Source organism: Apodemus sylvaticus, chromosome 4 (genome assembly GCF_947179515.1).
Source record: "Apodemus sylvaticus chromosome 4, mApoSyl1.1, whole genome shotgun sequence".
In the NCBI taxonomy this organism is placed as follows: domain Eukaryota; kingdom Metazoa; phylum Chordata; class Mammalia; order Rodentia; family Muridae; genus Apodemus; species Apodemus sylvaticus.
The window spans coordinates 58,077,486-58,100,300 of NC_067475.1; the positions used below are offsets into that span (position 1 = coordinate 58,077,486).

Consider the following 22,815-nt stretch of genomic DNA (forward strand, 5'->3'; position numbering starts at 1 on the left):
GCTTTTTATTCAGTTCCTCTGCTTGAATGGAAAACAGGCAAAATAGAAGTTTTGTTTTGAAAAAGACTTATTTCTATTCTATGTATAAGGGTGTTTTGCCTGTGTGTGTGTGTGTGTGTGTGTCTGTGTAACACTAGCATGAAGTTCCTATAGAGGCCAGCACAGAGTCTCAGATCCCCTGGAATTAGAGTTACAGCCTGTTGTTAGCTGCTGTATAGGTGCAGAGAGCACAGTCAGGGTCTTTTGCAAGAGAAACAAGTGCCCATCACTACGGAGCGTTCTTTAAGGATTTTCTTTTAGCCCTCCTAAAATAGAACTCTCAATTTCTTCGGTCCCAGCTTCTCTCTCACTAAATGATATCAGCCAGCAATCTAAGAATCATTCATAATTGTTTTGTTCTACTCTCTGCCTTCTCAAGTCCAAATCTATTAAAACAGATTTAATAAAGCCAAAATAAAAAAATAAAATAACCATTTCTCACCTCGCACCCTGCCACTCTTGTCCAATAGGACAAAAACAGCCACCTACTAGACTTACCCTGTCGATATTCATGGTCCTGTTGGATATTTTACACACACAGCGAGACTCACTCCAGCTCCTGATGGGCCTGAAACTCCAGGCTAACCTCAAATTTGTGGAAACTCATTGTGTAATCTAGGCTAACCTTAAACTTGTGGCAATTCTCCTGCTCCTGTTTTCAAGATGCTGGGATTACAGGAGTAAGTCACCACGCCCTGCATAATGTTAACCTTTAAAGAAACATGAATTAGATATAGTTATTTCTGGGCCCACCCTCTCCTCAGGGCTTCCTATTGCCATTACAATGGCCCATGGGCTCCACAGGGTCTGACCCTTTGTCCACATCCTGGCGCCTCACTACTCTGCTTTTTGGCCATAGACTCCACTCATCTGTCCCTTCATCTGCCTTTTGCCATTTGTGAGAAATGGCAGGCACATCTGGGGTTGTGGCTGGTTTTCTCTTGGCCCAGGAGGGTTGCTCTTCTCATCCAGTCTTTGTTGGCTAGGATGAACAAAAGCATGCAAAACCCTCCCTGGTGACTCGTCAATTTTGCTATTCTTTTTGTAGTTCGTGTTCCCTCTCCTAGTTTATTAAGATGAAAGCTCCAGAAGTGACTTTCCCTATATGTGTCTAGAACAGCATCAAGGACCTATTAGGCACTCAACTAGTAACTGTCCCATGATTGCATCCCCTCAAAATTCTCTTTCTGAATTTTTCCTTCCCCATTTCAATGTTGGCCTTAACCACCTTCTCAAAGGCAAGGCCCCAGTTCCTGTCTGCACACTATTCCTCCCGACCCTTTGAAGAACGGCTCCCTTAAATAGATTCTCTACAGGGCTGAGAAGGCGGAGCCCAAGGCAGGAGGCGGAGCCTGCGTGCTGCGTGCGTGCGCGTTCCGGAGGCGCCGCCGCCGCCGCTCCCGAGGCCGCTGCTACTGCCGCCGCCGCCGTGCAGAGCCCGAGCCCGAGCCCGAGCCGCGGCCGAGAGGAGGGAGGAGGAGGAGGTGGAGGAGGCGCCGGGCCGCGGGGTGAGTACCGGGTGCGAGTGAGGGGCGCGGGCTGGTCGCACCTTGGCGGCCGCTTCTTAGTCGTCCGTGAGTCCCGGGCGGCGGCCGGGGGCCTGGCGGGCGGGAGGGGCCGCGGCTGGAGGCCGGAGCCAGCCACGCCCGCGGACCGAGGCCGCCCGGCAGGGCCTGCGGGACCGGCCGCGAGGGGCGGGCCGCGAGACGGGACGCGTGTCCGCGCCCGCTCCGCTGTCGTCCCCGCGGCTGGCCGGGGAGGTGCGGTGCCCTCCGCGCGGCCTTTGCCCCGGCCGCCGAGCGCTGACACCTCTGCGTCCCACTCCGCCGCCAGCCGGGTTCCCGCCCTCCCTGCCCTCTGTCTTCTGCGGCTTGCCATGTGTTCGCCTTTGCAGCGTTGCTCTCGACTCTGATCTCTGCTGCTTCCCCTGAATTTTGTCAGGAAAGAGGCCAGGGTGTGATTCCTGTCTTCCTTCCACCGAGGGCGAGTGAGGAGTGTCGGGGTGGTGGGATTGTGGCTTGTCTCCTTACTCAGAAAGTTAAGGACAGTGTCTTCTGCTGAGTTGTGTAATTTGCTGTTGTAAGGACAAGAGCAAGGAAGGACAGTTGTGTCCCCCGCGTCCGCCCCCCTCCCATCTGAGGTTTCCTCACAGGATAGAAAACTAGAGTTGAGGGGACCTTTCATCCCTTGGAAAAAGAGCCACCGTCCAGAAACAGTGAGTGTGTTGCCTTTGGGAAGGGAAAATCATTTTGTTGCTGCTTTGAAGGAAGTACTGTGTAAGAAATGGAATAAAAGGGCAGGAGGTTAATGGGCCAAGCGTTACAGGTACCAGCCACAGTTTTCTGCTTTTTGGGTGGCTGAAGATACTGTTTTTATTAGAGTCAGAAGTGTCGACTCTCAGAATTAACCAGGGTAGTTAGCCTTCAAAAGCAGGCAGTTATAAGAGAAGATGCTGGAAACAGGATTTGGAAACTTTCTTTGCGTTTCCTGTCAGAATGTGTGGGGTAGCTATGCCTGTGAGTACTTTTTTCTTTTGATGTAATTGATTTCTGTAACACTTTGGTATAATACGTACTAGATTAGGTCCCAGACTCCTTCCTGTCTTTATGCCTTTCTGTAACACTTTGTTTCAAAATTAAATTTACATTTTCGGGTATTCTTTCTTAGTATGGTGTTTCAGCGAATCTTGTTTAGTTTAGTGCCTTGCTACTTCAGGTTCTGTTCTGATTGTGTTCATTAGCAGGGATTATACCTGTTCCAGCCTTTGTTGAATGAGTTGAGTGGTCTGTTTACACATCTCCTATCTTTTTGAGAGGAACAATGTTGCATTCCACTTCCATTATAAAAATGTCATTCTCAACCATTTCTAGAATATGTTGAAATATATGAACTCTTCCTTTGCCCAGGAAAAACAAAACAGGCATGTATGCACAGAGTTTTAGCAGTCAGCTTCTGAACTCCTCTAAAGCCACCCATAGACATTCACCTTAAGAGTGAAATGAGATCCCAATATTATTCAGTTTCATATTAAAACTGTTCAAAAGTGCACACTTTTTGTGGCCTCGGGTGTAATTGTGCCTTCACCTGAAATTCTGGGGATTTTGGAACAAGGTGTAAGAGGTTTAAAATAGATTACAGTTTTATAAGGAAAAGTTCTCACTCAGTAACACCCCCCACCCCCACCCCCACCCCGGGCCCAATCTCCTATAGCTCAGTGGTGTAACTGAGGAAGACCTTGCACTACTAACTCTCGCTACCTCCAGAGTGCTTGGAGAGGTTTACTTCCCTGCCTGGTGTGTGGTGCTGGGGATGGAGCCCAGCTTCATTTAGCAGTCATTTTGTTTGTAGTGTTGAGGCTTTGCCACCCCAGCCTTAACCAGCAGCCATTTTTAAGCCAATACTCCCTAGTATATTTTGGCCCCCAAAACTCATAATCATGACTAATTAGGCTTTTATTTGTATAATTTTATGTTTTAGTAATATGAGCATTTGAAAATCAAATAATTTCTTTTTTCTCTTTCAAGTTTGTTCATATATGTGGTCTTTATGTAGTTTACTGTGAAAATATGCAATATTCAGCAAGTACTTAATTGAATGTCTACTGTGTGGATAAGAAGTTCTTGCTGTCATCCCATCAGCAGGAGGGACAGACCATAACCAAGCAAATGCAGTGTCTGGTGTTAGAGCTGTGTAGATGTGTAGATGGGTGAGGACTGGTGAGCGGCTAGAGACGCACTGGCAGGGAAAACCTGAGGCTGGAGCAGAGGCCTGAAGGAAGTGAGGAGGGATGTGTGCTTCCTCTGATGCAAAAAGATGACAGGAAGAGCGGCCTCTAGGACAAAGACCTTGAGTATATGTGATCCTTTGAGAACAGCTAGGAGGGCAGTGTGGTGTAAGAACGGTAAGCAGGGAGAGAAGAGAGGGCTTGAGATTAGAGAAGTAACTGGGGCCCTTATACTCAATAATAGGACTTGTGGATTTCACTCTGAATGAGATGGGGGAACCCTTAGAGTAGAAGAGAGACCTTATTTGACCTAAGTTTATGAACAGCATTCTGACTGTTATGTGGAAGTCAACTCGGGTTGGGGAAGGAAGGCAAGAACAGGACCTGGGAATGTTTTGTTTTGTTTTCTTTTCTTTTTTAGTGTTCTGGGGATTGAACCTATATCCTTGCACTTGCTGGGCAAATGCCTAGCAACCAAGTTACATCCTGCCCTGTCTTCCTTTTTAACTTTCCAGCCATGCTAAAATAGTCCATCTTCTTTGTTGGGCTTGTAGGTATTCCCCCCCCCCCTTTAAAATAACAACGACGTTTCACAGTACTTTAGGCAACATTTCTTTTTCTTTCGGAATATTTCTTTGTGATTTATTTCTAAAAGGATCACTATATGAATAGACTTATTTGGTCATGTAGTTTCAACAGCCATGTTTTTTGAGCAAAAGTTTCATGGCAATTTAGTTTTCTTTGGGTCTTATCACCACACACGATTGTTTTGGTAATCAAGTAATCAAGATTGTTTTGGTAATTAAGTTTAGACAGGCTCAACTTAACTCATGTCTGCTTTTAACAGAGTGCTAATTGTTGGGAATATAGGGATGAATTAGAGGGCTTTTCTTCTCGGGGGACTTTTACATTCTTCTGTGCTTTAGTATCTAGTAGTGAAATAACTGAGTCTTGACAGTGTTTTTCTGTTACCGTGAACTTTGTGGGTGGTTGGTGGTCTTACATAAAATAAGTTTATAATTCATTCTGGCAGTTACTTTTTCTATAAGGAGTTTTTTATTGGCCTTTATAATTTGTTTATGTTTTGTATGATGTTTTTAGAATCTTATGTTTGACAATAAATTTCATTAAGTAGTCCTTAGTTAAGAGCAGTTGGATTTTAAATTGTTGTAGTGCCTGTTATTTTGAAAATAGACTGTTGGTGTGTTAGGCAAGGTCAGCTTTGAATCTTTGACATTTTACTTAGTTTTAAGAGGAGAATGATACCAGTTTGTTTTTTATAGAAAATTATATCACCAAGGCTTTGTTTCAGCATTTCTGGTTCTGGAATCTAGATGGCTTGACTTGGTCTGAGCCAAAACTGTGCCATCTGTAAAGGGACAGAGGACTGCTGAATTCCCAGAAACCACCTAGCACAGTGCAGCCTGTGCTGGAGGTCCACCTAGCACAGTGCAGCCTGTGCTGGAGGTCCAGGGGTGCTTACAGAGCTTGGTGTTCAAGACCTTGGCTCAGACAGCTCTCATTTCAGGTGGTCAATAGCAATAACTGTACACAGCATTTATGTCTTATTATTCTGGTACATTTAAAATTCTGAACATAAACTTCTCCTAAATGTTCTTTTTCAAATTAAGCTAATCACTTGTGAAAAGTTATGGCATAGTTCAAGTATTTTATGTTCAGTTCAGTGTTGTAGTGCAAATTATTGTGTTACTTAATGTAGTTTTTATCTTGTAGAAAATACTAGCATTAAATAGAAATATTTAAGCTTTTATATGTTAATGAGAGGAAGTTGAAACATCCTTTGTGTATGCCTGTGTGTGTACATATCATAAGTAATAATTTTATGTGCCTTTTAGTATTTTATATACTTAAATTTCATTTTGAGTTTTTTGTAGTAGTGGTCATGGTTATGCAGTGAGCGATCTTGGCCTCCCTCCCCTGGGCATACAGTTTTGAGATGACTGGATAATTTGTTTCAAAGTTAAGTGATCCTAAAGAGTATTAAATTTATAAGGTTAACTTTATTCATTTTTATGTTCTGATCAGCAAAGCAGTTCAGCAAAGAACTGTGCCATGCTCTCATTTCTTCCTGAAAATAGACCTTTCAGGGTGAGGGATCTGATGTGCGCTCACACAGGCATCAATATAAAAAGGGAAGTTGTGTGATTATTAATGTAAAACTGAAATAAGAAATGATGTACTTTCATAAGTGGAATACAAATAGTCCTTTTAGTATTATTTTCAGAAGTACCTGATGTACACCTGGGAAATTAACTGTTTTGTGAAATAAACTTTAGTTATTATGCAAGTGAGTGACTTTAAAAGAGTACTTAACTTACTTAGGGCATATCAATTTTCTGTAGATAAATCTGAAAGAATCTTTTTTAAGTCACTCTAATTTTTGCCAGGTTTGTTTTTGTTTTTTGCTTATTTCATTCATAATGATAGGGTGAACTATTTCCTAAGAATAAATATTAAAGTACAAAGCACTGATAAAAAACCAATTTTGAATTAATTAACGATTTAAAGGACCTCACTTTGAGCTCAAAAGTATATATCAAGCATGCTACTTATGGCCTTTAAATTTTTTATGGATATGTGTATTTTGCCTTAGTGTATGTTTGTGCATCACTTCTGTGCCTGGTTTCCAGGGAGGCAAGAACATGCCTGATCTGCAGGGCTGGAGTTACCCGTGGTCGTGAGCCACCATGGGGATGCTAGGCATTGAACCTGGGTCCCTGGAGGAGGGACCAGCGTTCGTAACCACTGAGCCCCTTATTCATGGTCTTCTTTCAGTGCTGTTTTATTCCGACTTATTGTACATGTGAAAATTTTTTTTGCTCAGGATAAGATTGCGGTTTAGCTTTTAGAGGCAAAACTGCCCAGGTACAAAGAACTAGGTGCAGCCATTGGGTAACACCCTGATGGTGTGGATGCTGCTGCAAGTGAATAGTAGGGGTCTCTGCTGTGGACTGCCCACATGCTGACTACACAGAGGGCACATCCATTCACTGTATTGTCAGTGGTGTTCTTAAATTCACTTATAAATAAAATCATTTTGTTCCAGATAGGTTGGTGATATAATGCAACATTAAGACAGCAAGTTCTATGTTCAGTCTTGTAGTAGTTGACATTTAGCACTAATTTTAGAATTTTATGTAGTTTATAACCTAGCACAAATCTATTGGATGTGTTTGAAACTGTTCTTTCAGTTCAAATGTATCTTTTTTTGTTTCTTTTTTGTTTGTTTGTTTGTTTGTTTGTTTTTTTCGAGGGTTTCTCTGTGTAGCCCTGGCTGTCCTGGAACTCACTGTGTAGACCAGGCTGGCCTCGAACTCAGAAATCCACCTGCCTCTGCCTCCCAAGTGCTGGGATTAAAGACGTGCGCCACCACCGCCTGGCTCAGTTCAAATGTAAAAGTATTGTATACTTTCATTAACAGACCTATTCAGCCATTGAACCACTGTCTTAAGTATAAATTGATTTTATTTTATTTTATTTCATGTGTATGGGTGTTTTGCCTGCATATATATCTGTGTACCAAATGAGTGCCCAGTTGAATATGCCAGAAGAGGGTGCCACATCCCCTGGAACTAGAGTTATGTTGGTCATCAGCCATTGACTGGGTGCTCAGAGCTGAACTTCAGTTCCCTGGAAGGGAACTATGGATTCTTGAACTCTGAGCATCTCTCCGGCCCCTTAAAGGTTTTTTATTACCTATATCTATGATCTCTGTTTTTATTTGTGTATGCCAAGATGCATGTATGGATGTCTGAGGACAGCTTGTAGGAGTTGTGTCTCCTTCCACCATGAGGTTCTCAAGGATCAAACTCAGGCACCTTTATCTGCTGCACCATCTCACCAGCCGAAGTTTGAGTCAAAATTAGATTCAATTGTTGGACACACGTAAATGTGTAGTATCATTTTTTTTCTTATTTCCTTTTTTTTTTTTTTAACCAGTAGTACTTTTTAGCAGCTTTTTAGTATTTGGCTCTCTGTTGAATGGTAGGCCTTGTGCAGCTTCATAAATACTATCCCTTAGTTGTCAAAAATATAGTAAAATATAAATTATAGATTGTGATGTAGCTCAGTACACATTCACACACACATGCACACACACTATATGGGAGTTGTTTCCTTGTTAAGCTATCATTCTATGTTTAATGTCAAAGTTTGGGACTTTTCTTTTCTTTCTTTCTTTCTTTCTTTCTTTCTTTCTTTCTTTCTTTCTTTCTTCCTTTCTTTCTTTCTCTCTCTCTTTCTTTCTTTCTTTATTTCTTTCTTTCTTTCTTTCTAGAACAGATTTTTAATATTTTCTCCATCTCAATTAAAATCATCTTTGTCACTAAAACATGTAGTTAGGATGGATATGCAGCCAAATATATCAGTTTGCATTCTTAGTGAACTCTAGGAGCTTGCCAGGTTTATTTTCAAATTTCTTCCTTCTAAGACCTAACTGATATGATTATAAGAAACAATAGTATATTTAGTTTGCAAAATGAGTATAGATAGTCTGGTTTTTCTATTTTGCATGTGTGAATTTGGATTAATTTGACATTCACTTTCAACAGTCATACATAGAAAATCTGCTTAACTGTGGTTCTTTCTTTGGGGATTTTGGCTGTCCATTAAATGATAGGCCTTGTGTAGCATCATAAATACTATTGAGTTTCACATAACATCCTTTATACAATCTAAAAGTAACCATGGACATAATAGAACCTGGCAACAAAACAAGCCAGATGGGTTTTTGTCCTGAGAAATGTAGTTCCTAATCCAACTAATCTGACACACCTTCTCACCTCCCCCTGAGAGAGACAGAGAGATCAGTATTACATCGTGGCAAGTTTTGAAAAGAACATAAGGGTAAAGAAGAAATCTAACAGTTTTGATGGTCCCATTACACAGAGCAAGCCACAGCAATCTTTCAGTATGGATTTTTTCTAGTTTTTCCTTTGTGTGTATAGACTTTTCTTTTTATAAATGTTAGATTTGTGCCTTATACTATTTAGTTATTACTTTTCCTGTCTGTGGGATGTTGGCCCTTAGGTTTAGAGCTTTAAGGTTGACTATCATACTACTGTTTTAAACAATGGGAGACATTTGTGTACATTTATCATTGATTGCATTTGTTTTTGTCTTTTCCTTCCTCCCTTTGCTTTAGGCTTGGATTCCCAGAAGTGGGGTCTCAGGCTCAAAGGGTAGTTGCCCTGTATGAGTGCCTTGCTGGACCTGTGGTGGCATTGATCAGGGTAGTTTTCAGTTTTTGCCAGTGGGGTCGATCCATGTTAGATTCTTCATGGTTATGCCTCAGACTTCCCTTTATTAAGAATGTGGAACATTAAGTGGAAATTTACAAATCTTTTGAAAAAGCTGGAGTGAATTTCTCTAAAAATATTTTAGATGAAAGTAATATGTGAGGACTTATGGGGAGGGGGGAACTGGGAAAGGGAAAATCATTTGGAATGTAAACAGAGAATATAGAAAATAATAAAAAAAGGAAAAAAAGAAAGTGATATGTGACAAAATAGACAGTTGAGTTGCAATCTGAGCACTGTATGTTTTTATTTTTTTTTTGTTTTTTGTTTTTTGTTTTCTAAAATGATGAATATGAGAAAGTTTATTTTCTTGTAAAATGGTGTGTGGGAGGTGGAGAGGGATAGTGGGAGGGAGCAAGGGAAAGAGACAGACAGACAGACATATTGTTCTGACTTAGTAAACAGTGTTTACTAATGGCTCTGGAGTTAGGCAAGCCTGATCCAGAACCTTGCTTCACCACTTACGAAGTCCATGTTACTAACTTGGTGATTTGGTATTTATAAACCTTGGTTTCTTATTTTTAAAGGATCATGACAATAGTACTCCCTGCATCATTAGTTGGTGAAAAGGTTTGAAATAATGTGTGAGACTGCTTGGCTTATAATAGGCATTTAATTTAAAAAAAAAAAAAAGCAGCTATTTTGTTAATTATTTTTGGCCAGTTTCAGAAGGGGGAGGTACCTCACTTCTGTGACCTTGTTTACATGAACGAATAGAGATATAAATGAACTGTAGTGTATAGTGCTTAAGGGGAGAAAAAGAGAGAATGGTAGACTCTGTCAGGAATGGCGTGTGAAAAGTGAGACCGTTCAGAAGATGAAGGATGGGATATTAATTTAACAGAGGTATGCTCTGCAGATGCTTAGTGGTTAATAGCACTGGCTGCTTTTGTAGAGGACCTGGGTTTGGTCCCCAACACCCATGTTGCTTGTAACTCTAGTTCCAATGGACCCAGTATCCTGTTCTGGTCTCTGTGAGTACTGCAGGCATGTAGTACACTTACATATGTGTAGGCAAAACATTCATACACATAAAAAAAAATCTTCCCTGGGTGTAGTGCCTCACGCCGTTAGCTCAGCACATAGGAGGCAGAGGCAGGCAGATCTCTATGAATTTAAGACTAGCTTGGTCTAAATAGCTAGTTCTAGGACAGCCAAATAGTAGTATTTTTTGTTTTTCTAAAATATGTACAACTTGTGCAGAAATTTAATTTTCTTTAGTGTTGTAAAGTGTTTAGTTTAGTTAATAGAGAATTCTTAGTTTTATACCTTATATTCTAGAGATATTGTAAAACTGTTCACTGTACGGTAATATTCTTTTTCATGGGTTAGGTTTTGTTATGATTTTATTTTATATGTATGGATGTTTTATCTTCATGTATGTCTGTGTCAGAAGAGAGAATTAGGTCCTTTAGAACTGGAATTAGGTATAGCTTTAAGCTGCCATGTGGGTGCTGGGATCTGAACTCACATCCTGTGGAAGAGCAGTTTGGGCTCTTAACTGCCGAGCTATATCTCAACTCACCCCACTCCATGTTTTTAAATTCTTGGTAAATGCTACTAGACATGGAACGCATCAGCTGAGCAGAGGAGGTAAACACGACAGCTGAGACCTCGAAGGCAGTGAAATAGAGAGCAGCTCCAGCAAAGGGAAGCTGACCTTGACAAGTATTTAAGTATTCCCAGTCTTTCTTTTTCAGTTTCTCTCTCTCTTTTTTTTTTAAATGAGCTTTTGTATCCAATTTTAGTCATTCTGGTACTTGACTCTAGTACTTGCCATTTGCCTGAAAAATCAGGATGCAAAGCTGATCTAACTTGATATCAATCTATCTGAAAATAAATTCATATGAACGGTGAGTTAGAAACCAAACAACTCTTTTGTAGTTTTAAGATGTTTATATTTTAAAAACCAGTTCTCATTTCTTTCTTAATGTTTTTTCTCCAAATAATATCTAAATTCAGAAATGAAGTCTTTAAGATGCTAAGAATTAAAGCCCTGGACTGCGTATGGCCAGGCCAGTGCCCCACCTCTGAGCTCCATCCTTAGTATTGTCAGGTCTTGTTCAGTTCTCTTCCCTTTAAAGTATCTTTGAAAATACTTTGAATCTGTAAGTATAATAGTAATGTTAGAGATTGTTGCTGTTGCTTTTTACAAATACTTCTTTCTTGTTTGTGAAACTGCAAAATTTCAGATTTACTAAGCTATTTCATTTACCGAAAGACCTCAGGTATTCATAGTACCGAGTTACTGTCACAGCATTAAGATTGCAGTTGAGTCTGTTTTGAATAAGTTTGAGTTATTTTTGCCAGCTGAAATAGAAGTCAAAACTATGACAATTCTTTTAGGACAGACTGATGACTTTCCAACTATAGTCAAGAGAACAATATCTTTCTGGATTGGGCTACATGACACTGCTTCTCTATGGCCTCTTACATTCTTAGAAACCTGCTTGCATATGGCAGGAAAAATAAATTATTAGATCAAGTAGCTACCATTTTAGGGTATATTATTAAAATTACTCAATTAAAACTCTTTTTTAGGTTGCCTAAGCTGCCCCCAAATTCCTGGACTCAAGTGAGTCTACTGCACTGTGCCAGTCTCAGTAGCTGGTTTGGCTTATTTGTCCATTTTTACATGAGGTGACATAAAGTGTGTGAGACTCTAACCTTTTATGTCACAATTTTGAAGCCACTGAATTTGGTAGGGAACAAATCACATAGGACTATGGAAATGGTTCAGATTCTGTGATAAATAGAAAGGGGAGGCACACTGCTCATCAATTCCCTGTATAGATAAGTATATGTAACAACCTGAGTCTGAAGGCAGCGGTACTAAGAATTCTAGCTAAAAACAAATCTGCAGGGTAAACAGTTTCTTGTCTATGCGTGCGTGCGTGCGTGCGTGCGTGCGTGCGTGCGTGCGTGTTGTGTACGTCAAGATAGCTGGCCTGTGATTTGAGTTTGAGTGTTCTCCTGTTTCCTCCACAGGTGTACTGGGATTGATTCCAAAGACACCTTGCCCAGTCCAGCTTTTGTGGGTTTTTGAGGTTTAACTTAGGTCCTCTCACCTTCCCAACCGAGCCTCGCCCCCACATCGCTTTTTTAAAAAAAAGTACAATGGCACTGTTTTCCCAAGGAGATCAGAATAAATAACGTTTAGTATTGCAAAAAGCCTAATAAAATGGTATATTTTTGGTGTGGTAGTGCACACCTTTAATTTCAGCCCTTGGGAGATCTGAGTTTAGGGTTGTCCTTCTCTACACATTGAGTTCTATGCCAGCCAGGGCCGCATAGCTACACAGGAGAGATCCTCTCTCTAAAGTAAAAGAATTCCCCCTGCCGTGTGTGTGTGTGTGTGTGTGTGTGTGTGTGTGTCTCAGTAGAAGTATGTAGACAAGCTAGTGCCTTTTTTTTTTTTTTAATCTAGTTACATGTAGACTCAAGTCTTTGGATCTGGTTTCTGTAATTCATTAACTCACAGTTAATGTCAGAGTGTTTGCCTAGTATGTAAGAGTGTAATGGCTTTGATTCCTCACTCTATGAAAAAATTTTTTCTTTATGGTGGGGAGAACTTAGCATTGAATTACGTTAGTTTTTAAATCTAAGAATTTGAGAATTCTGATTAGCCTTTACTTAATCTGACTAGCAAAGTACCAATGTACTTGGTACAAAAAGCTCTTTAAAAACACGGAATCCATGGAGAATAAGTTTTTTCATAGAAAGGTTAGAAATCACTGATGATTTTGTAATCTCCTTGGGAACTTAAAGGAACTAATATTTCTTTGCTGGTAGACGTTTTATCATTCCACTTAAACTGCATAATAAGTCTCTGAAGTGGATACTGGTTGTCTTAGCTTGCTAGTGTTAAGATACAGTAACAGACGTTATCACAGTTTGGGGAGGAAAAGGTTTATTTCATCTTACTACTCTCAGCTCACACTCCATCACAGAAGGAAGTCAAGGCAGGGCAACGTGCAGCAGGAACTGAAACAGGAACTCAGAGGCTCACTTAGGCTGCTTCCTTATACAACTCAGGACCACCTGCCCACCTACATCAGTCATTACTCAAGAAAATACCGCACAGACTTACCTACAGGCAGTCTAAATGGAGGTATTGTTCTCAATTAATGCTCCTCTTCCTAGATAACTTTAGCTTGTATCAGGTTGACAAAATAAGAAACCACCTCAACAAGGGCACATAATATCACTATCACAATATAAAACTTTCCATTTATTGAAAGGCTACAATCTTAAAGAATTCACATTAAAATTTCAGTCTCTTTAATATATCATTTCTTAAAGCTCTAAACCTCTCTAAAATATCCAGAGCTTCTCTAAAATATCCACCTTTTCCCCTCAGATTCCCGACTGTTAAATTTCTGTCTCTAAAGTTCTAAAGTCTTGTTATCTCTAGGCTCTTGTAAAATAAATAATGGGTTTCATATTTCTCTATGGGGGAAGAACCAGGGCACTGTCACAATCAAATCAAGCAGTACTTAACCTACACAGTGTAAAGAGTTCAGTAGTTTGACATCTGGGACCTACTTGTGATCCTCTGGCCTTCAAAGGGCCTGGACTACTTCTCTGGTTCCATCTTTGCAGCACACATAGCTTGTCTCCTAGGATCATGGAAAGGTCTACTCCAAGGCTACTGCTGTACACTTCGGTAGTGCTGACAGGGTACTGAGATCTCCCCTGTAACTGGGCTGCACCTTCATTTATAGTCTCTCCTGGGATCTCTTCAGTACTCTAAGCCAACTTCATGGTACCAAGCCTCACCTCTCTATGGGCTCTCTTCAGTTTGAGGCTTCTATTGCAGCTGAGGCAAATGTTGCCTTCCCAAGTGTCCTTGTTCATAGTGCCATGCCTCAGCTGCTCTCCCTAACCCCTTGATGCCTTCAAAGCTTTCATATTAGCAGTTTTGGTGGCCATCGGGAACTAAAGCCTTGCCCTACTCTAGACTATAGCTTCTGTGTGAGGAAACACTTTCCCGAAGATTTTGCCTCAATGATTCTGATATTTTATTAATTAAAACTGATTTCTTAGCTTCAGCTAAATGACAACACGGAAAGGAAAGATCACAGCTCCAGCTGACCAGAGACTACAGATTTTTTTGTTAGTTTTTGCTTTGGTCCCCCCACCCCCTTCAAGACAGGGTTTCTTTGTGTAGCCCTGGCTGTCCTGGAACTAGCTCTGTAGACCAGGCTGACCTCAGACTCAGAGAGATCTACCTGCCTCTGCCTGGCATTGAAGATGCACACCATCATCACCTTTTAAAAAGACTACAGATTCTTTTTCTTAATTCTTTTATTTATTTACATCCTAAAATTTGCCTCTTCCCAGCCCCCTTTTCAGAGTTCTTCCCACCATCCCCCTCACCTCACCTCTCAGAGTGCCCCCCCAGCCTTCCCCCTCCCTGAGGCATTAAGTCTGCAGAATTAGGCATATCCTCTCCCACTGAGGCCAGATAAGGCAGTCATCTGCTATATATGAGGGGGTGGGGGGGGGTTGGGGAGGTTGGAGTTGGTGGTTTAGTCTCTGGGAGCTCCCAGGGGTCCAGTTGACACTATTGGTCTTCCGTTGGGGTTGCCTTCTCCTTCAGCTCCTTCAATCCCTCTCCTAACTCTTCCATAGGGGTCCCGACCTCAGTCCTATATTTGGCTGTGAGTATACATATGTCTCAGTCAGCTGAGGTAGAGCCTCTCAGAGGATAGCCATGCTAGGCTTCTATCTGCAAGCACAGTATAGCATCAGTAATAGTGTCAGGGTTTGGTGCTCACCCATGGGATGGATCCCAAGTTGGGCCAGTCAATGGTCAGCCATTTGTTCAGTCTCTGTTCCATTTTTGTCCCTGCATTTCTTTTAGGAACAATTTTGAGTCAGAAAATTTGAAGGTGGGTTGGCGTCCCCATCTCTCCATGGGAGGCCCTGTCTAACTACTGGAGGTGTTCTCTTGAGGTTCCATATCCCCACTCTTGGGCATTTTGGCTAAGTATCCAAAATAGATAAAGAACTCAAGAAGTTTGATTCCAAAAGAACCAAATAACCCAATTAAAAAATGGGGTACAGAGCTAAATACAGAATTCTCAACAGAGGACTCTTGAATGGCTCAGAAGTACTTAAAGAAATGTTCAGCATCCTTAGATATCAAGGAAATGCAAAGCAAAATGACCCTGGGATGACCTTACACCAATCAGAATGGTTAAGAGCACTGACTGCTTTTCCAGAGGTCCTGAATTCAATTCCCAGCAACCACATGGTGGCTCACAACCATCTGTAATGGGATCTGATGTCCTCTTTTGGTGTGTCCGAAGACAGTGACAATGTACTCACAAATATAAAATAAATAAATATAAAAACAAACCAACTCAAGTGACAGCACATGCTGTTGGGGATGTGGAGAAAGGGGAACAAACATTCCCTCTCCTAACTCTTCCATAGGGGTCCCGACCTCAGTCCTATATTTGGCTGTGAGTATACATATGTCTCAGTCAGCTGACGTAGAGCCTCTCAGAGGACAGCCATGCTAGGCTTCTATCTGCAAGCACAGTATAGCATCAGTAATAGTGTCAGGGTTTGGTGGAATTGCAATCTGGTACAACCATTGTTGTATCAACCACTATTTTCTCAGTGTTTCCTGGCAGTTATTCAAGAAATAGTTTCTACCTAAACACCTAGCTATATTGCTCCTGGGCATATACCCAAAGACTCTCCACCATCCCACAAGGACATGTGCTACACTTATGTTCATAGCAGCCTTATTCGTAATGGCCAGAAACTGGAAGCAACCCAGATGTCCCTCAACTGAAGAATATATACAGAAAATGTGGCTCATTTACACAGTGGAGTACTATTCAGCTTTTAAAAACATCATGAATTTTGCAGAATGGATAGAACTAGAAAATATCATCCTGAGTGAGTTAACCCAGACCCAAAATGACATGCATGGTATGTACCCACTGATAAGTAGATATTAGCCAAAAAGTACAGAATTCCCAGGAAATACACTTCACAGACCCTAAGAAGTTAAACGAGGAAGACTCAAGTGAGAATGCTTCAGTCCCACTTAGATTCTTAACATACAATACTATACAAACGCTCCCAGGAGCATCTTTCTTCCCTTTGCAATGTCAAGTCAGGCTTCTGTCATCTCCTTTGCTCTTAGCATTATCCTCCAGATGAACAGTTCACCAAGTTTTGGTGAACAATGACTTTTCTAATCCAAAGTTCTGAATTCTTTCTGCAATCCTCCCCAAAACGCATGTTATGTCTACCACAGCAGTACTCAGTAATCTGATAGCAATTTCTGTCTTAGCCTTGTATTACTGTGAGAGAGCCAATGACTATAAGTGATTTGGAGAGGAAAGTGTTTGTTTCAGCTTACAACTCTCAGCTCACACTCTGTTACCAAGGGAAGTCAGGGCAGGAACCTGGGGCAGGAGCTGAAGCCACTGAGGAACACTGCTCCTCCTGGATGGCACAGCTTCGCTGTAGACTAGAACCACCCACATCCATCATTAATCAAGAAAACGTCCTACAAACTGCCTGCAGGGAGTCTGGATGGAGGTGTGCTCTCATTGAGGTTTCTCTTTACAGATAACTCTAGCTTGTGTCAAATTGAAAACATAACAACCAAACCAAAACAAAACAACCAACCAGGCCATTGTTATTGTCCAGTTCTTATAAGTGATTAAGATAAAGGTAATTGTGGGCTTTATGAAAATTCACACAGCTCTTAAGTATTATTATGCTAATACCAAGCTTCCCCAAAGATGAGTAGCATAAGGCAAAAAATAGATGCTCAGTAATTGTGTAGGTCCTGCTTAAAAACATGAATGAAGGACGTAGTTACAAGGAACTGTCTCTGTACCAGTTATCTGTTCTTTAGTAAACTACACCATTTTCCTCTTAGGTAAGTCTAGAAAGTTTCTTCAGAAATGACTACTAAGTCAGGATGCTATTGAAAGCATTGCTGCTCTTTCGGAAGACCTGGGCTCTGTTCCCTGCATGTACATGGTGCCTTTGAACCAGTTGTTACTCCAGCTTCAGGAGCTCCGATGCCCTCTTCTGACTTTGGTGTGAAGTGCATGCATGTGGTACATGTATCTACGTGCAGACAAAACATCCATACATATTATAAATAAATATTTGAAAAAAGAAAAAAGTTGCTTCAGCCTATTTTTTTCTGTTAACCCTCTCCTAAGTGAGACTTAAATTACTTCTAATAAAAATGCTGTTTAAAACTCCTGAGGGCAGTGAAGATCAGATACTTTATTTTTTTATTTATTCTTCTCTCATACAATACATCTCCACTGGTTTCCCCTTCTTCTCCTCTCAATCCACATGTCCCACCTACCTACCTTTAGAGCCACTGCTCATTCAGAAAAGAGCAGGCCTCCCAGGGAAACCAACCCAACACTGCATAACAAATTTAAGTTTACCACAATTTTCAATCTTAAGGAATGGATGCCCACCTAGACATTAAAATAAGTTGATAGAGGGAAGTTGGAGAAGCGAAGGGATCTTAATAGAGGATTTACTGTACAAGACTACATGTACAGTAAATGTGAGAAAGTTGCTTTTCTAGGTAGGTAAATCACTTGTTTTCACAAAGTAGAAATGAAAATGGTGAAATGTTGGCCAGGAGGAGGTAGGTTAATGTTGAAGGAGGTGCATGCCCTGTGTGGCTGCAGCAGCTCACTGAGACCTTCAGAGGTGATGCTGCCTTTACTGTCGTCTAGTGATGCTCATGTGCACAGCTTCCTGGGGTGTACCATCGCTCTGGGAGTACAATAAGCCTAGACCGAAGGACAAAGTTTGTTTTGGAAAGGAAAAAACATTTACATTCTAACATAATTTGACAGGCTTTTTAAAAAGATAACTTTATATAATAGTTTGATTTTTGATATTGTCATTTTTTTCTTCTAAACTGTTTATTGGATTTTTTCAAAAAAAATTATTTATTTCATGTGAGTACATTGTCACTACTTTTAGACAGACCTGAAGAGGGCATCAGATCCCATTACAGATGGTTGTGAGCTACCATGTGGTTGCTGGGAATTGAACTCTGGACCTCTGGAAGAGCAGTCAGTGCTCTAAACCACTGCGCCATCTCTCCAGCTGTTTAATGGATGTTAGTGAAGTAATTTGTGAGTTTATTTCTAATCTGCTTTTTAGATCCTAGTATTTACAGTAAAAAAAATCATCTTCCTAGATATATGTGGTGGCGCACGCCTTTTATTCCAGCATTTTTGCATACGATGGCTGTAGAGATGGGTTTCTATGAGTTGGAGATCAGTCTAGTCTACATAGAGTGCCAAGTATGCAGTACATAGGTCTGTCTCAGAAAACAAAACAAAACAAAAAACCCTTGCCTTTTTTTGTAACTCTTAAAAAAAAACTTTGGTAGTATAGCCTATTTTATTCTAATTTTTTTCACTTTACTCCTATGATTTAATAATGGTAATAGCTTTCTGGTATGAAGTCTTCATTCTTCAGAAAGTATTTCATATGTAAATTCAAGTATCATTTTCTATATAGCTATATATCTTAATTGTAATAATATAACTTATGTAAGTTTAATTAATGTAAGAATGTCATTAATTTATGGAAAATTGTGGGCAAGTAATGTGGGAAGAGGAATCTTAAGATCTGCTTTTATCTGTGTGTTAGATGTATGCTGTTTCTTTTGCATTCCTATGATAAGAAGTCTGGTACTTTAGAAGCTCAGAATTGGTCAGTGCTGAGGAACAATCCTATCCTACTTTCTATTGCCAGGCAAGCACTGTGATACTGTCTCTTCTCAGATTATTCTTTTCAAACATTCCTGTGCCTTTTGATACTTAGTTCCAAAACTTAGGGCAGACTTCAGTAGTAAAACATACCTTGACTTTTAAATAAATGTTTAGTAACCTCTGATTAGTCTTTTAGTCAACTGTTACACTTTTTACACAGAACATCAGCATTATAATTCAGTAGCATTATAACTCCAGCCTGCATTTGGAGCAGTGGATACGTACAGTTGTAGAAGATGTGTTGTCCCATTGTTCCCATTGTGCTTTAGACTAGGACTGCAGTCACCAGTGGAACAAGCTTGAGCTCCTGTCACCACTCAGCACTAGTTACGTGTGTATGTAAGGAATAGTAGGCCTTAGATAATGGCTACAAAGAGTCATTGCTTTATTGTCTTCTTAGCTGGCTCTGTTTAGGTTCATGTATGCTGGGCTGTTTGTGTCTTACAGTGACTTTTCACTCCCTGGACCTTTAGTCATAATACTGCCGTGACTATTGTTTAGTATCCCCTGTGTGCTGACATGCAGAAGATGGGAATGTGAATACTTTTTAAAAAGTGCCTAAGCTGGAAAAAGTTATTTTAAAAAAATCAAATATTCATGCAAGAGTTGTCTTACATGACGAACCATCATCCCTTCTCCTTCCATCCATCCTGTGGTTAATTTCACAGTGTATTCAATCAGGTTTTTAGTCCTATAAGCCACAGTGTTTTGTACAGCAAACCATAAAAAGTGTCTGTTGTTAAGGGGAGAGTGCAGATGAGCGGCACGGACGGGGTTTCATGATCATTTGTATGAAGTCTGTGTTAGTGTAGAGTATAGCAGACAAAGAAGTAAGAATGGTCTTAAATTGTTACCTCTACAGCATGGGGTTATGGACAGTTATTCCATAACTGTCCAGGGACTCATCGTTTAGCCCACAGTGGCCTACCTGCTTGTAAGTCCTCATACTCTAACCTGTAAGCTGCTGACAGTTCAGGCGTACCCCCGCCACCCTGGCTCATCACATGCCTCTAGCCTTTCATTTCATGGCTGTACACATTACACTGTTTATATATTTTAGATTTGGAAAATAAAAGCTCTAATATGAAATTTATTAGAGTATGAATTAATTTTAAAGATGAAAATTCTCAGATAAAATTAAACACTGTATAATAAATAGCATTTGAAGTAGAATTATGAGAATTTTTATATGATTAGAATTTGTGGTAAAACTAAACTGGAGCAAAATTGACTTTCTAGTTTCTGAATGTGGGGATTGAGAGATCCAGAAAAAGTCTGAAGTGTTTATGATAGATAGCATGCCTTGGAAACTTTTATCGTTGTAATTGCCCAATTACATTGATTTTTCACCACTTTATAGATGACTGTTAATAACAGAACTTAATATTAGTCCTCTAAGTATGCTAAGTATGCTAAGGCTTAACTCTGTCAATTCATAATGTATCTGTGACCAACAGAAAGGATATTGGGCAAAAATTTGCATGTAAATCTTGGTGTTTTTAATCTACTTCATTTTCAGTTTTTTCATCTGCAAAATAGAAAATGAATGGTGTCTAAACTTTAGGCATGTCTAAAAACTAAATAAGTATGCCCGACATATGAAAAGCACTTAACACTTTACTACTGCTTTTTATTACCAAAAGTTGGCATTAATGCCTCTCAGACACTGGAGCAGCCAATCTCTAGAGACTGGAGCTGTATGTGTGTGCACATACATGAAGCCAGAGGTCAGTATTCGGAGCCTCCCTCGTTTATTTCCAACAGTGTCTCGTCATTGAACCCAAAGCTCACTGATCCAGCTAGCCTTGCAAGCTGGTGAGTTTCAGGGATCTACCCTTCTCTCCTACTCTCACAATGCTGTGCTGAAATTATAAATGCTGACTGCTGCACACGCTCAGCTTTGTGTGAGATCTGAGCTTAGTTCTCTATGCTGGCAACGCAAGTGCTTTACCAGCTGAGCTGTATCCTCAGGCATTCCCATTAGTTGAGTAGGGCAGTTAGCAGTTACATTTAGGCAGGTTAAGTTTTTAAGGTTAATGTATAAAATATATCTTTGGCATTCATATCTTAACATTTTAGCACTAAAGTAACATGGAAAATCTGTAACACAGTATAGGCAGAGTGCTGGATTTGTGTGTTTAAGTACTCATTCTCTGAACATGATCTGGGGTAGCTGGGAAAGCCAGCTGTGCTTTGTAGTCTTCTTATGTTCCTCAAGTGGTAGTGATGTGATATTCTTCCAGTTTTTTCTTTCCATGGTTTTCATTTCAGAATTAACTGTATGTGTTGATGCTGGGGAGAGAGGTCTTCATTGTGTTGCTTTGACTGGTCTCTATCTTGGGATTTTTCTGCCTTAGGCTCCCAAGTCATCATGATTGTAGACACAAGCCACCACATCCCAGCAGGTTGTTTTGTTTTTGAAGCTGTAGAAATAAAAGTGGACATTTTTTCATTCACTAATAAAAATTAATGATGTCAACTTCTCATTGCATATTCATTTTGACCTTGTAAATTCGTTAAATGTACACAGATTATATGGCTCAAACTCAGGTTTTACCAGATTTATTTTGAGAAATGAAGTGTTGCTGGAGATGTATCTCAGTGTAGAATGCTTGTGGAGCATGCACTAAGTCCCGGGTTTGATCCATTTGTATGTCATTAGGAAAAAGCAAAAGAAAGAAAGAAAACAGCATCCTAGTGAGGCATAGGCATAGTGAATATTTGCTTTCTGTGCATCTGTGATTTATATAGGAAAAGGAGGGCATACATTTTGCCCCAGAGAGCTAAATTTTCTGCCATCAAGAATGGATTCAAAGAGCTAAAAGAAAACAAAGAAAAAACTCTTTAACTTTATCCTCTAGACCGTTAATATTTTGGTGTATAGCATTCTCCAAATTATTTAATGTAGTTCTTCTGTCAACAGAAGCCAAATCAGATATATAGTATTTCATGTTCCCTTTTTCATAACAAATGAATATACTTTAACTTCTTACTTAATGGACAGATAACATAGATACATAACAGTTATTTAAATGAATCTTTATAGCATCCCACTTTTTTTTCTGGTTAATTTTTCCCTCATGCATCTTAACTTATGTCCTCGGGATAGTTTGAAAAAATAAGAATTATTTATTGTAAATACTTAATATTTTTAGTATATATGACTTAGAAAATCAAAGTTTCTTTCTCCAAAGACAATCGCCATTAGAATGTTTGTGTAGCACTTTCTTATGTGTGTTAAACATAGTTTTATACACTATATTCATGAAATGCAAAAGTAGACTGTAGCTTCACTGTAGGCAAGTGCTTGCTTGTTGAAGGTGTGTTGGTCATGTTTTCATTCCATGTGCATAATTCTTACTCTTTAAAGCAGTGTCCCTTCTTCTGCCAAAGGATCTTTTGTTTCTTACCTCCTGTTTGCTTGTGTCTGTCTCATAAATTCCTGATAGTGATAGAGTCACTGGATCACTTAAGAATTGAAAATGCTTTTTATGCTCATTTTTCTGTTATTTCATTCTTTTGGTATTGGCACCAGATTTTAATTGCAAAATTCTTGTAGTCCTTTAAATAAATAGAAAATATTATTTTGTATATGTGCAGGTGTACCTGTATAATTTTCATATATAGCTTAATTTTGGCTCTAATTTTAAAAATTACTTTTAAACCGTGTGTGTGTGTGTGTGTGTGTGTGTGTGTGTGTGTGTGTGTGTGTATTATATACCAGACTAGAATAATGCATGTATTTAATAACATTTTAGTGCCTAGCCATAATTCAGAATTCTAAAGCTATCACTGAGTTTGTTATCTGTATTATAAAGAACTTGTAAGCACATTAAATAAATAAAAAGGCTATGCACTCTTGAGGGTACCTGAAAGCAAAACATACTGCCTTGTCATACCTTTTAATTTTTAGTTTATTGATTGAAGAACTATGAACTTA

The 22,815-nt window shown here is 39.8% G+C and overlaps 1 protein-coding gene across 3 annotated transcripts in view; it reads left to right on the forward strand.

Moving 5' to 3' along the window:
* Positions 1-1,410: 1,410 nt before the first annotated feature.
* Positions 1,411-22,815, forward strand: part of Rap1a (RAP1A, member of RAS oncogene family) — a 74,768-nt gene continuing 53,363 nt past the window's right edge. The window contains exon 1 of one of the 3 annotated variants that reach the window (XM_052179555.1): positions 1,411-1,547. Coding sequence is in view for 1 of the 3 variants with exons in the window: in XM_052179552.1 (XP_052035512.1) it covers positions 3,853-3,940 (88 nt within the window). In the remaining 2 variants the exon portion in view is untranslated. Of the gene's footprint in view, positions 1,548-3,837; positions 3,941-22,815 lie in introns of those variants that run through there. The other 2 variants (XM_052179553.1, XM_052179552.1) reach the window with 2 other exon arrangements.